This window comes from Mesocricetus auratus, unplaced genomic scaffold (assembly GCF_017639785.1).
Source record: "Mesocricetus auratus isolate SY011 unplaced genomic scaffold, BCM_Maur_2.0 Super-Scaffold_100011, whole genome shotgun sequence".
NCBI classification, from domain to species: domain Eukaryota; kingdom Metazoa; phylum Chordata; class Mammalia; order Rodentia; family Cricetidae; genus Mesocricetus; species Mesocricetus auratus.
In genome coordinates this window covers 605,375-616,772 of record NW_024429195.1, presented here as the reverse complement: position 1 = coordinate 616,772, position 11,398 = coordinate 605,375, and the positions used below count along the sequence as shown (strand labels likewise).

Here is an 11,398-nt window from a genome sequence, read left to right as displayed (position 1 = left end):
GGCAATATGGGCATGGATGGTACCCAGAGCCCAGCAGGCAGGGTGTGCCACCTCCCCTTGACCTGGGACTTAGCCCAGAATGCCCTAAAGAGCCACATTGGGCACAGGGTCCCAGGCAGCTCCCATGACCCATGTTTGCCTTGTGTGACCTCCATGTTCCCTTGGGGGTCATGAGAGTGGTAGATCCCGCCTTTGACCCAAGGGTTCAGAACCAGCCCGGCTGGAGTCCCTGGACCTCTCTGAGGTCACTGAGGACAATGCTGTGGCCAACCGCGACCTTCACCAACTAGGAGAGTTGCAGAACTGAACAGGGAGAACAAGACCAGCTCCTGCTTCGCTACCTCTGGTAGCTGAGGGACAGAACAACCTCTCTCCCCATGTCTAGTCTGTGGATCAGCTTCAAAGGCGAGATGAGTCCCCGAGGAAAGCAGAGTGTCATGCGGGCTCCGTAGGGGGTCACTACTATCTGCCAAATCCTGACACTAGGGGATTTTAGGACATCTGCGACCTCCACAGAGGTGTCCCCTCCAAGGGATGGGGCGGGTGCTGCAAGAAAGGGCAGCTGGACTCGGGACTGGCTGGGACTGGGTCTCCAGGTCTTTTTATCATCCTGTGCGCACACACACCCAGAAGCCCAAACACACACGCACGCACACACACACACACACACACACACACACACACACACACACGTGTGTGTGTGTGTGTGTGGCAGGCAGGGCAGGAGAACATCTCGAAGCTCACGGAGAGTCTGGAAGAGGGCGACTGATGCCAAACAGAACTGGAGGCGGTTGCATTGCAGGTTGTTGGGTGATGCTTTGTTCCCCGGGCTTCTCTGACTTGCTCCTGCTCTGAGCCTGCTTCCAAACCAGCAGCTCCAGAAAGTTTTGCGACCTGGGATCGATTGTTGGTAATGCCACATGTAACAAACCCAGGGGCTATAGCGTGACCCCTCTTTTATTTCTTCCAAAATGACCCAAACAAACTTTAAGGGTGAAAGTATAGCAAAGTGAAGGAGAAACGTCTTGATCTGGGGATTCTGTTCTTTGTTGTTTTCCTAATCTGCTCTTTTTTTGTTGTTGTTTAGCATAAACTGGCATCCATAGTAGGTATTTAATGTGAGGTGAAAGGGGTTGTACTCAGTGCAAGGGATCCCCAGTGCCGCACTTCTCAGGGTTCCCTGATTACCTCAATTAGGAGCAGAGGGAAGTGCTTTTTAACCTATTGGGGGGGGGCGTATGAATATGAGAATATCATCAAAAAGGAAGAAGGAAGAGTATCCCGGATATTTTAATCGTAACAAGAACAAAGATGACGCGAACCCCATCAAATGAAACAATACTATTTTCATTCAGTTGATCGCAAAGTGTCTTCGGTTAATAACTTGGCACTTATTTAAATGTTTAACAGAAGTGGAGCCGAAACATTTTGTACTGACAACACGTCATAACAGCATATTTTGTTTAAAATAACTTAATACACTAGAAAAAATATGGCAAATATAAATAATTTTGTTTTCATGGAGAACAAATAGTTACAAAGCTCAAACGCATACTGAAGTTCAGTAAGAAGAGCTTTTCCTCTTTCATGTAAATTAAAAAGGGAGGGGGGAAGCCCTAAGCAGGCTTGCTAGAGAATTTGGACTACAGGTTGCTTAGCCCAAGCTGTCCCTGTTTAAATAGCTACATGAATTGAAACAAAAAGATGGCTTGAATGAATACACCTTTGTGAGATAAAATGCAAATGTTGAAAGTCAACCATTATTAGTTCACACATTATAGCCAAAATAAACTTTGCTCGTGTTTATCAACATATTATACACAAACCTAGTGTCTTTACCTAGCCGGGTGTCATTTAAGGTGGATTGGACGGGATAGAGAGGGGGGGAAATAAAGCATTATCCTCAAACAGGATTTCAAGAAACCAGCAAGGGGAATTCACGAAACCGGAGGGAACAGATAAAGCGTCTATCGCGATGCGGGGCTGTATACCTTCAAGGCTTCCTTTGCTGTTTTTCCTTTCCCCATATTTTCCTAACCGCCTCTATTTTCTTGGAAGACTCAACAGTGTGTTTACTCCCTTCCGACTTTTTTTCCTTTGCCCCTTGGGATCAAAGGCCGAACAAATTTCCTATGGGTTCACATCAAGACGCTTTTCATACTGAGAATGAAAGTGTGGTGACTGCACATGGGTCTGGGGAGGGGAGGGGACACCATCAATGGAATACAAGTAACATGCAAACCAGAATTTACTGTCAGCAGTCTGGACAGTTCTGCCATAATAATTTTTCAGAGGAATCATTGTCTGTGGCATCACTTTTTTTTTTTTGTATTAACGTCCTTTTTTTTTCCTCCTCGTTTTCACACTGTCTTCCCTCTTCTTGCTCTTCCATACATGGTGTTTTTTAAACTCAAAGCATCTGATTCAACGTAAAAGGAGGCCCGCCTCTCTTATCAAATGTCTCGTATTAAAGTGAACTTCGCAGAAAAAGGTCAGCTTCAAAACCTGTGAACTTCCCAGCTGCGCATTTTTTTCCATCTTAATTTTTTTAAATAAGTATACCTCTTCCTTCCGTTTTGCTTTCTTGGCCCATTAAAAAAAACATACATTTTTACCTGATAAACCCCTCCCCCTTCCTCTCAAGATTCATCCAGGTTATTTTTCCGTATTTTTATGTACAAAATAATTTTTAGACTCGTTTTCGCTCCGTCGTTCTCTCACTAATTCCAGCCAAATAGTAATATGAAACAAGCTCCCTTTCTCCTTTTTCTCGTTAGTTTGCTCTCTATTCTCTTTTTTTGTTTGTTTGTTTTTAATCATTTGATGTTCCCAAGGTTTTATTTCTACATATGAGTCCATCGCCGCAGTCTTGCCAGTTTCCACTTCTCACACAATCCTTTGTCCAGTCTCTATCCAGACTTATCCAAACCCGCTCCTACAAAGCCGATTTTTAGTTCCAAGGGCGGATGCGCTGGAGCCCCTGGGTTGGTGGCCCTCGTGGGATCCCGGGTCCAGCGCAGAGTCCCGCCCTGGGAATCCAGGATGCAGAAAGAAACGGGAGGCAGTCAGCGGGGGAAGGGGCGGGCCTAGGCAGTCCGAAGCGGGTGCGGGAGAAGCGGCCGGTCGCGGAGGGCGTGCGGGGGTCGCGTCGCTCGGGAGGCTCCACCGACCCGTGGCGCTGGCGCCCGGCGTCACAGACCCAGCGCGGCCGCGTGCTTTTTAGCTTTCAGTCTGAGATCTGCGATGCTGGAGTTCTTGCTGGTGGTCTTGGCAGCGGCAGCGGCAGCCACCACGGAGGCGGCGGAGGCCGAGTCCGCGGCCAGCGTGGCCAGCGGCAGTCCGAAGGGCGGTGCCGGGAACATCATGTAAGGCGCGTGCGCGGCCAGGTGCGGATGCAGGTGGTGGTGCGCGTGCGCCACGGCGCTGTCCAGCTGCAGCTGCGCCTGAACCTGAAAGGACAAGGGCGTCACGTTGCAATGACTATCCTAGGGTGACAACAGAATAGAAACAGAACATTAACGGCAGCCAGCTTGGCTATGGGGAGAATTGGGGTGCGCGACAGGGACGCTACATTTTGCTAGACATCTGTTTGGAAAAGGACATTATAGGCTTTTTGCTAAATGTGGGGCACCACATTAATATTCTAGTGTCCCATCCCTACCCCCAGTCATTATGAGGACGTTTGTTTGGGCTCCTCATCCCTGTCTGCAGGAATGTTGTGGCCCCTTCGGGAACTGGATGGGCGAATGGAGCATGATACAGTCCCCATGCATCACCCATCTCAACATAGCAAAAATATCTTGGGAAGCCTGGGGATAAGGGACTGTTACCCTTCTCTCCCTGTCTCTGTCACATACACCTTGGACACAGTGCTAAAACAAAATATGTAACTTATATTTTTGTCCCTTAGGGAAGTTATTGCATCTGCAGGCCTTGACTTTTCCTGCCATAAGACTAACCTGAGGATCTTGTTTCAATGCTGACCCCCAAGTCAGGAGTTCTAGTCTGGGACTTAGTCTAAGTTTCCAATAATCTCAGTGCTGCTGAGTCTGATGGCCTGACGATATCTACCTTCTTAGTAGGGCCAGTTTCCTAGTAAGTTTCTCTCTCTCTCTCTCTCTCTCTCTCTCTCTCTCTCTCTCTCTCTCTCTCTCTCTCTCTCCATATTTCAAATGCCTTCCCATCAGGTGTCCAAGTGTCTTGTAGTAAGGCAGGGGAAACTCATCTCTCTAACTCTAATTCTCCAGTCCAGAGGACTGGTGACTGAGAGCTCATCTATGACATTACAGCCTTGGTGAGCAGGGTTGCCTGCTGAAGATGGGGAAGGTCAGAGAGTGGCAAGGAAGGGATTTTGCCCTCCGGCTTAGAGAGTGGTGAGTTCAGAACACTGGGATTTCCCAGGATTAAATCATTGCTGCAGGCTCTCCTTTAAAAAAAGTTGTTCTAAAGGTTTTTTTTTCTCAGAAAGGGATACCTGAGGTAAGGCAGCCAGCCTTGGGAAGACCAACTCCTCCTTCTCTATCAGAGAGGAAGTCTTTTTTAAAAAAAAAAATAAGGACAACTTTTTGAAAATAGTCTGAGTTGGGAATAGCTGCATTTATTTTTCTTCTGCCAGGGACATTTAATGTGACTAGGAGGTAGAAAATACCTAGAAAGAATATTTAGAGGATTGCTTTTAAAACACCTTTGGAGCAGCCTTTGTATTTGATTTGACAAAATCCTAATCAAAAGCTGTTCCTTCCTCTCCCCAAGTGCAATCTTAAATGCATTTTTTAAAGGACAGGTTACTGCCTTCAGGCTCCTTCGGGGTTCCTATGAAAACAGAGAGTACTGAGTATTCAAGGCCATGACACTGTATAGGTTTTTAAAGGAGAATGGGGCTACTATATTGTCTTGAAATTGCTTCTTCAACTGAATGTACACCGAAGCTCAGAGACAGGGTCTGCTCAACAGTCCAAACAAACATCCAGGCCCTTTAACATTTACAAACAGCTGGAAGCTAGGTTGTACTTGCCTGCTGGAATGGCATCCTTAAAGCACCTACGTTGACATAAGGTGCAACTCTACAAGCTTCAAACTGGCTAGCAGCTCCTATAAGGACACCTATAAAAGCAACAACAAAAAAGGGAAATGAAACACAAGAGGTGAGGTAAACATTTCTTGTCAAATTTTCCAATGTGTCACCAGGTAGCAAGATAGAGCTGATCCTATTAGATCCAGACTGTCATTTTTCTAAATTGCTGCTATAATTAAAATCAGTTATAGTTGGTTTTTAAGTAGTAAGACTTTCTGAACTGTCCAGAAAAATTTTTAAATCATGTACTATCATCATCCTTGAGATTTTTTTCTTCCTTAGAGCGATCTCACCCCACTCCCCACGTTTACCAAGTAATAAAATGCATTGTAAGACATACCTTTATGAAGTTGATTTTCCTGTTTTCTGCACTTAGCTCTTCGATTCTGAAACCAAACCTACAAGTTGGGGGGGGGGAGACACATAAAACTCGATGATTCAGAACATCTTAATATCTTAAATTATAGTAGTGCAATGGAAAAAAAAAGTAGTGTTTAGGCCAGCCTAGGGATATGAAAAGCATGCCTTAAATTATACAAAACAGCCCCAAATTTCCAAAATGGGAAATGTAAAACAAATACAAAATAGAAAAAATTCCTAGATTCTTTGTAAGATAAATTGTTCCTTGATAAATTACTATTAGTTCCGGTTTCATCTTTCCACATTACAGAGTCCCAGGGGCCTAAAACACTCCCTGGTACCTGACACCAATGTGATAATGGGTTTAAATGTTTACCCAGTTAAGACCCAAGAAGAATGGACTCAGTAATTGCCTATAATATTAATTAGCTTCATCTTGAAAGAAAAAAAACAAACATTAAAGCAAATAAGGACTTTTATTTTGGTGGGGGGAGGGAGATTGGGGGGGCTAATTAGTGTCATAAAAGCCTTACTACAAAGAAGTTTAGAATTTCTATGTCCCTCTGTGTAGCAGAGTGTAACATAGTGGCAGAATAATTGTGCCATTATCATGATAATCTAATTTGCTTCTATAGAAAAAGCCACTGCCTGCAGTTAGGACAGTAGGAAAGATTCCAGAAAATAGCTCCTGCAACTTAAATGGAAGTATGAGGGGAGGAAAGAGCAGCAATAAAGTTCACTTAAAAAGAGAATGTGGGGAACGAAATGAGAGGTGGAGAATGAATCAAGTAATCCCAGGGTACTGGGTGTGATGTTCTTAAATAACTTGCCAACTTTTCAAGTCAGTGTGACAGTTTTTTTTTTCTAATTCAAATAAGGCTTGATTTTTAAAACTCCAGTTCCAATAATGCAGCATATTGATTTTTCACAAATTAATGTTTTTAAAAACTGATGAAAAGAAAATATTGCTAGAGCCTTTTCTGGTAAGTTTGAACCAAGTGCCACAGCCTATGTAAATCATCAAAAATTCTCCTGATATTGAGTATAATAGAAGGGTGGATTTCATGCCAGGGTGGCATCCTTTGTGTGACTCACATGGCCTGAGGCTCCTTGACTCCCCCCCCCCCCTGGAAGAGTTGGAATGGAGATACTATTACTCAGGGCTGCAATAATTATCACGGTTTTAAGGGGTTGCGCAGTCTCTAGAGAGCTCAATGCAGGCTGCAAAGCAGAGCAGGCTTAAAAAGGAAGGCTCTAGGATTGACGTCGTGATGACCAAGGAGGCCTATTATTATTTTTTCTCTGTCCACGTTACTGCTCTGTTTTTTTCCCCCTGATCCTATTACAAGATGCGGAGAAGCCCCATAAGAATTGTGCATAGTTCCTTACAGATGGTGGTCTCTCTGCCCAGAGACCAAGGGAGTATCTGTTACAGCGATACTTTGTAACAGCTGCAGATGTTCTAGGCTAAAACTGCTCCATGTGTTCAAACAAATAATGACCATCATTTTCTCCCAATTTTATTATTTGAGCGGAAATACAATCTGAAACGTTTAAATTTGTTCCCCATAAAGCTGGAAGGATATGTATGTGTGTTTATAATTCCCCCCTTTGGATTATCCTTAACCCCACTTTTTGATTTTACACTCACCTAAGCAACCAATAACGAAAAAAGCTGCAGTTCTGACTTCATGTGATAAGGCACTCTCTGAAGGTTAGACTTTGCAAACATCAATACTAAGATGTGTACGTTGTTTTAAAATCAAATTTTCCTGGGTTCGGGTTCTTTGCTTTGATTAAGTAAGGGAACAAAGGGTGGCCAAATACATTCCGTGTCCTCTGTTTCGCACTGGGTTAGAGATAGACCCGCTAACAGACACTGTAAATTTTTGCACTTAACAGATGCTAATTTTCTTTATAGTCCGTACATCTATAAACCTAATTGGTATATCCGTTTGGCAAACCCAAGACCCTCAACGAAACCCAACTCCAGAGAGCAAAATACTCGTTGTAACTTTTAAGGCTTCAGAGATAAAACGTTTTCTGTGGGATTTTTTTTTAAGGCTTATAAAAGTAGGCCCATTAGGATTAAACCACATTAAAGACAGCACGAGGCCGGGGTGAGGGTGGGGGGATTGTGGGGGGTGGTTAATAGAAACTCTGGGAGCAAGCCCAGCACAGCTTTCTTCTTCAGGGAACATATGTTGGCTTAGGGGTGAAAGGGGCTACGGGATCAAAACTCATTTTAGAAAATAAGACATCCAACAAAGATATCCCTCGTTTTCTCATCTCACACCCAACACCTGCAGCAGCAGCCGACCAGTGTCCCCTGAGCTGCATGCAAACCTAGCTCTAGCTCTCCGGGGGACCCAGCCTCCACCTCCTCGCAGTGGGGTACCTGTACTCGGGCCTCGGACAGCCCCAGTCGCTGGCTCAGTTCCTCCCGCATAAACGCGTCTGGATAGTGGGTCTCATCGAAGAGCCTCTCCAGCTCGTTGAGTTGTTCCAGGGTAAAATTGGTTCGACTTCGCCTCTGCTTGATTTTGGTCTGGCCTTCGTCCTCCATCCCTTTCGCATCCTCTTTGCGATCCTTCAGTTCAGGGGACACTGGAGAGAGCACGACGAGGGACCACGCGTATGTCAGAGCACGCGCCACACACACACACACACACACACACACACACACACACACACACCACAGACCAAAAAAAAAAAAAAAAAAAAAAGCAAGACAAGCCCATTACCAGATTTGTCCAAAGGAAAGCTAGAGACTCCTAACCCCTAGGGTGAGGGATCCCCGTGAACACCCGGCGAGACCATAGGGGTCCGAGAGCTCCGCAATAAAATCACGTCTGTAGGACTGCCTGGGGGACAAGGTGGTCTCAGCTCACTCTCTCACTACCTGTGCCCATCCCTTCCTCTGTCAACACCAAATGCATTCCTGACCCTCTGGCACTCACTGCCCCCGCGCACTAACACGGAAATCAAAAGCGCCTCGCTGGCATCTCCCAGAGCGCGGTCTCGGTTAAAGGGCTCGGCAAGGCCACGCGATGGCCTCGCAAGCCAGCCATCCCCAGAGGGCTGTTCCCGCTGTCCCACCAGCCTCTGCTGCCTCTGGCCCATTGCCTCCTGCAAACTTACTGGTCTAATTTAGGAACAATTGGGCCCGCTGAAAGGTCGCAGCGGGGAAAAGGGAGACACTGGTACCGCAGAGGTGCAGAAAGCCACGTCCCCGGGCGCCCTAGAGCTCTGACCAGACCCCCACGGATGGTTTCATGGGCAGCTAGACAGGCCCTGTACACCCTGTCACACCCGGGTCGAATTGGCACAGGCATCCACGCCATGTTGGAGGCCTGGAGGACCGGCCTGCCCACGCTGTGCCAGAAGGGTAGAGGCGGCAAACCAGACAGACTCCGGTGGCCAGCAAAACCCACCGCTGTTTCTGTCTTCTCCTTCTCCCTCCCCGGTGGAAACTAAGGCTGGACCCTAAAGGCTTAAACCCACTGAGATCAACAGGTTCAAGAAGAACATTCCTCGGGTTTCTATTGGCTGTTAAAACCTTTTCATGCATCCGGCAGCTCGGATGTTTAATAAAATATGCGTTTCTTTGCAACGCACCCGTTGCCACTTTGCAGTCCTTTCCTTCCACGCAAAAGATAGGAGCTCTGCCAGTTCGAGCAAACAGAGCCATAGGAGGGATGATTTACACGGATGCCAAAGGGCTACGGTGAGGAATGCCAAAGTCAGGTCCATATCAACATAAGGTCCACCTAACTTTCGTCCTCCGTGCCTGATTTGGAGATGGGTGTCCGGTGTCAAAGCTAAGTTTAGATAGTAGAAGCTGTTTACTATTCCTCCCAACCCAAGATCCGGATCAACACGGAAAAAAGAAAACTGCGTCTGGAACCAGCTAAGCTACAAAGAAATTAACGCTTGCCCTGAGCTTGGAAGTCAACAACCCCAGGAACCGGCTCACCCAGGCTTCAGACCTTGTGGTTGGTGGACCATCTAACCCAAGTCCCTGAGCTGTGAACCCTGAGGGGATACTCTCGGCCCTTGTATAGTTATCCTGTCACTTTCTAAATTAAGGAGGACATGGTCCCGGATCTGGGAGAAGACAAACAGCCTCATCTCGTCCCAGCCTGGCACACTATACTGTAATCTTATTTGTTGCCCGTATTTCTGCTGCTCGATTTGTGAACATTTGTCCTTCCCCCAGGAAGGAAGTAGATAAGGTCACAGCAAACATTAGGGGGTCAATTCAATAGGAAAATACTCTTGCTAACATCGTAGTAAAATTTAAACAGGAACACATATATTCCTCAGATAGGAAGAGGAAGGCTTTTGTCTGTTGTCACCCACAGAGTAGATACCCCTCAAAGTTTAGGGGCTTCAAAGGGAAACAAGTCCAAATTTCAAGTTGATTAATAGACTTAATATAATGTCTCTTTCACCCCCGACTTTCCACTTAATGGCCTAAACAGGAACAGACCGTGTTATAAACAAGTTAATTGCTTGCTTAAATTTGTGATTCTTCGCATGCCACATATTTTCTTAATTGGAAAAATATGGCAGCACACCAGTTACCGCAGTACCCAGTGCTAAATTAATTTTTAACTTCGAATTGATAGACGCTTTCCCGTTTAGATAAAGCCGTTCTCTAACACTGCTGGCTCCAAAAGACACCCTCACCAATACACAACACACAACACACACACACACACACACACACACTTCTCTAAAGTACTGCAAGATTCTAGGCAGTAGAGAAATTGTGTACATAGCTCACCCCCCACCCCCACCCCATGTACACCCCACAGACTCCTCAATGCCTCCACGGAGAAAATCAGCCTGGCCTGGACCTTTGACTGCCTTCCACTTTAACAGCTCAACAAAAATGTGAAGTTTGGTCCCCAAGATCAAGAGATTTGGGGGCTCTGCAGCGTTAATAGAGGTTTTGGTGGCAGCTCTAAAGAAGGGGCAACCTCGCCTGATTCTTCTCTTCCTCTTTTTTTCCCCTTCCCTACTCTAGGCCTAGGAAAGGGGTTCCGGCAAACTCGGGACGACAGCTAGTCACTACTGGCCTCCTGGCGAGCTCCTGCCGCACCCCCCCTCTCGCAGCGGGCCATGCAAACTTCCCTGTCCCGCAGCGCGGGCCGCATCCTCTCGCTCGCGAAAAACGCGTTTCGGTGCGACGGGAGCAGCTGAGAAGGATGCGCGCAAACCCATGTCCTCCCCCACGCGAGGACCCCACCCACGACTGAGCAGTCTGGCCTCCTACCCCTCCGCTATTCCTGTAGCTTCCAAAGCTGCGGTCCAGGGCCCTCTGCGCTGCCGCCCTCCTCCCGGGTGGGCCCCGGGTCCTCTCTCGCCCCGCAGGACAGGGGAAGGCGGGAAGGGGAACCGCGGCCAGGGGCAGGCCGTTACCCTCCGTCAGTCGCGGGCTGCCGGGATCCCTGCTCCGCTCCACGGCGCCCATGTCCAGCTCCCGGACGGGAGAGCGCCCTCCTCCAGCTCCTCCGCCTGCTCCTCCTCCTCCAGCACCTCCTCCACCTCCTCCGCCTCCGCCTCCGCCTCCTCCCGCGCCGCCGCCTCCGCCGGCCGCCCGGACTGCCGGGCTGCTGCGGTCGTCGCGGCCCGCCTCGATGCAGCCCGGTTCCTTGGTCCCACGCAGCGGCCCGCTCTCTAGCACCTCCCGGTACGTGATGGCCTCCTTCTTCTCCTTCACTTTCTGGTCAAAAGACTTGGAGACGAACGCTGTAAGTTCTTCCATCGCGGCAGCTGCCGGTCAGCCTCGCGCTCAAGCTCTCCCTGCCGAGCCCCGCTCTTTTTTTCCTCCTTCTTTTTTTACTGCTCCAGCCCCCCCAATAATAACACATCAATGGGGCAGGGGGTGGGGGAGGAGAGGGAGGAGGAGGAGGAAGAAGAAGAAGAGGAGGAGGAGGAGGAGAAGAAAGAAGAGAA

The 11,398-nt window shown here is 47.7% G+C and overlaps 1 protein-coding gene across 2 annotated transcripts; it reads right to left on the bottom strand.

The window, feature by feature from the left end:
- Nucleotides 1–1,274: 1,274 nt before the first annotated feature.
- On the bottom strand, nucleotides 1,275–11,398 carry Shox2 (short stature homeobox 2). Of its 2 annotated transcripts, none has more exons than XM_005077940.4 (5): nucleotides 10,862–11,398; nucleotides 7,833–8,041; nucleotides 5,415–5,472; nucleotides 5,015–5,103; nucleotides 1,275–3,485 (listed from the first exon to the last, which is right to left on the bottom strand). In XM_005077940.4, the coding sequence occupies exons 1-5, from the start codon at nucleotides 11,205–11,207 to the stop codon at nucleotides 3,192–3,194; spliced, it is 996 nt and encodes a 331-aa protein (XP_005077997.1). In that variant the 5' UTR covers nucleotides 11,208–11,398; the 3' UTR covers nucleotides 1,275–3,191. The 2 variants fall into 2 exon arrangements, with proteins under 2 accessions (XP_005077997.1, XP_005077998.1); XM_005077941.4 differs by having other exon boundaries at nucleotides 1,275–3,449; nucleotides 10,862–11,396.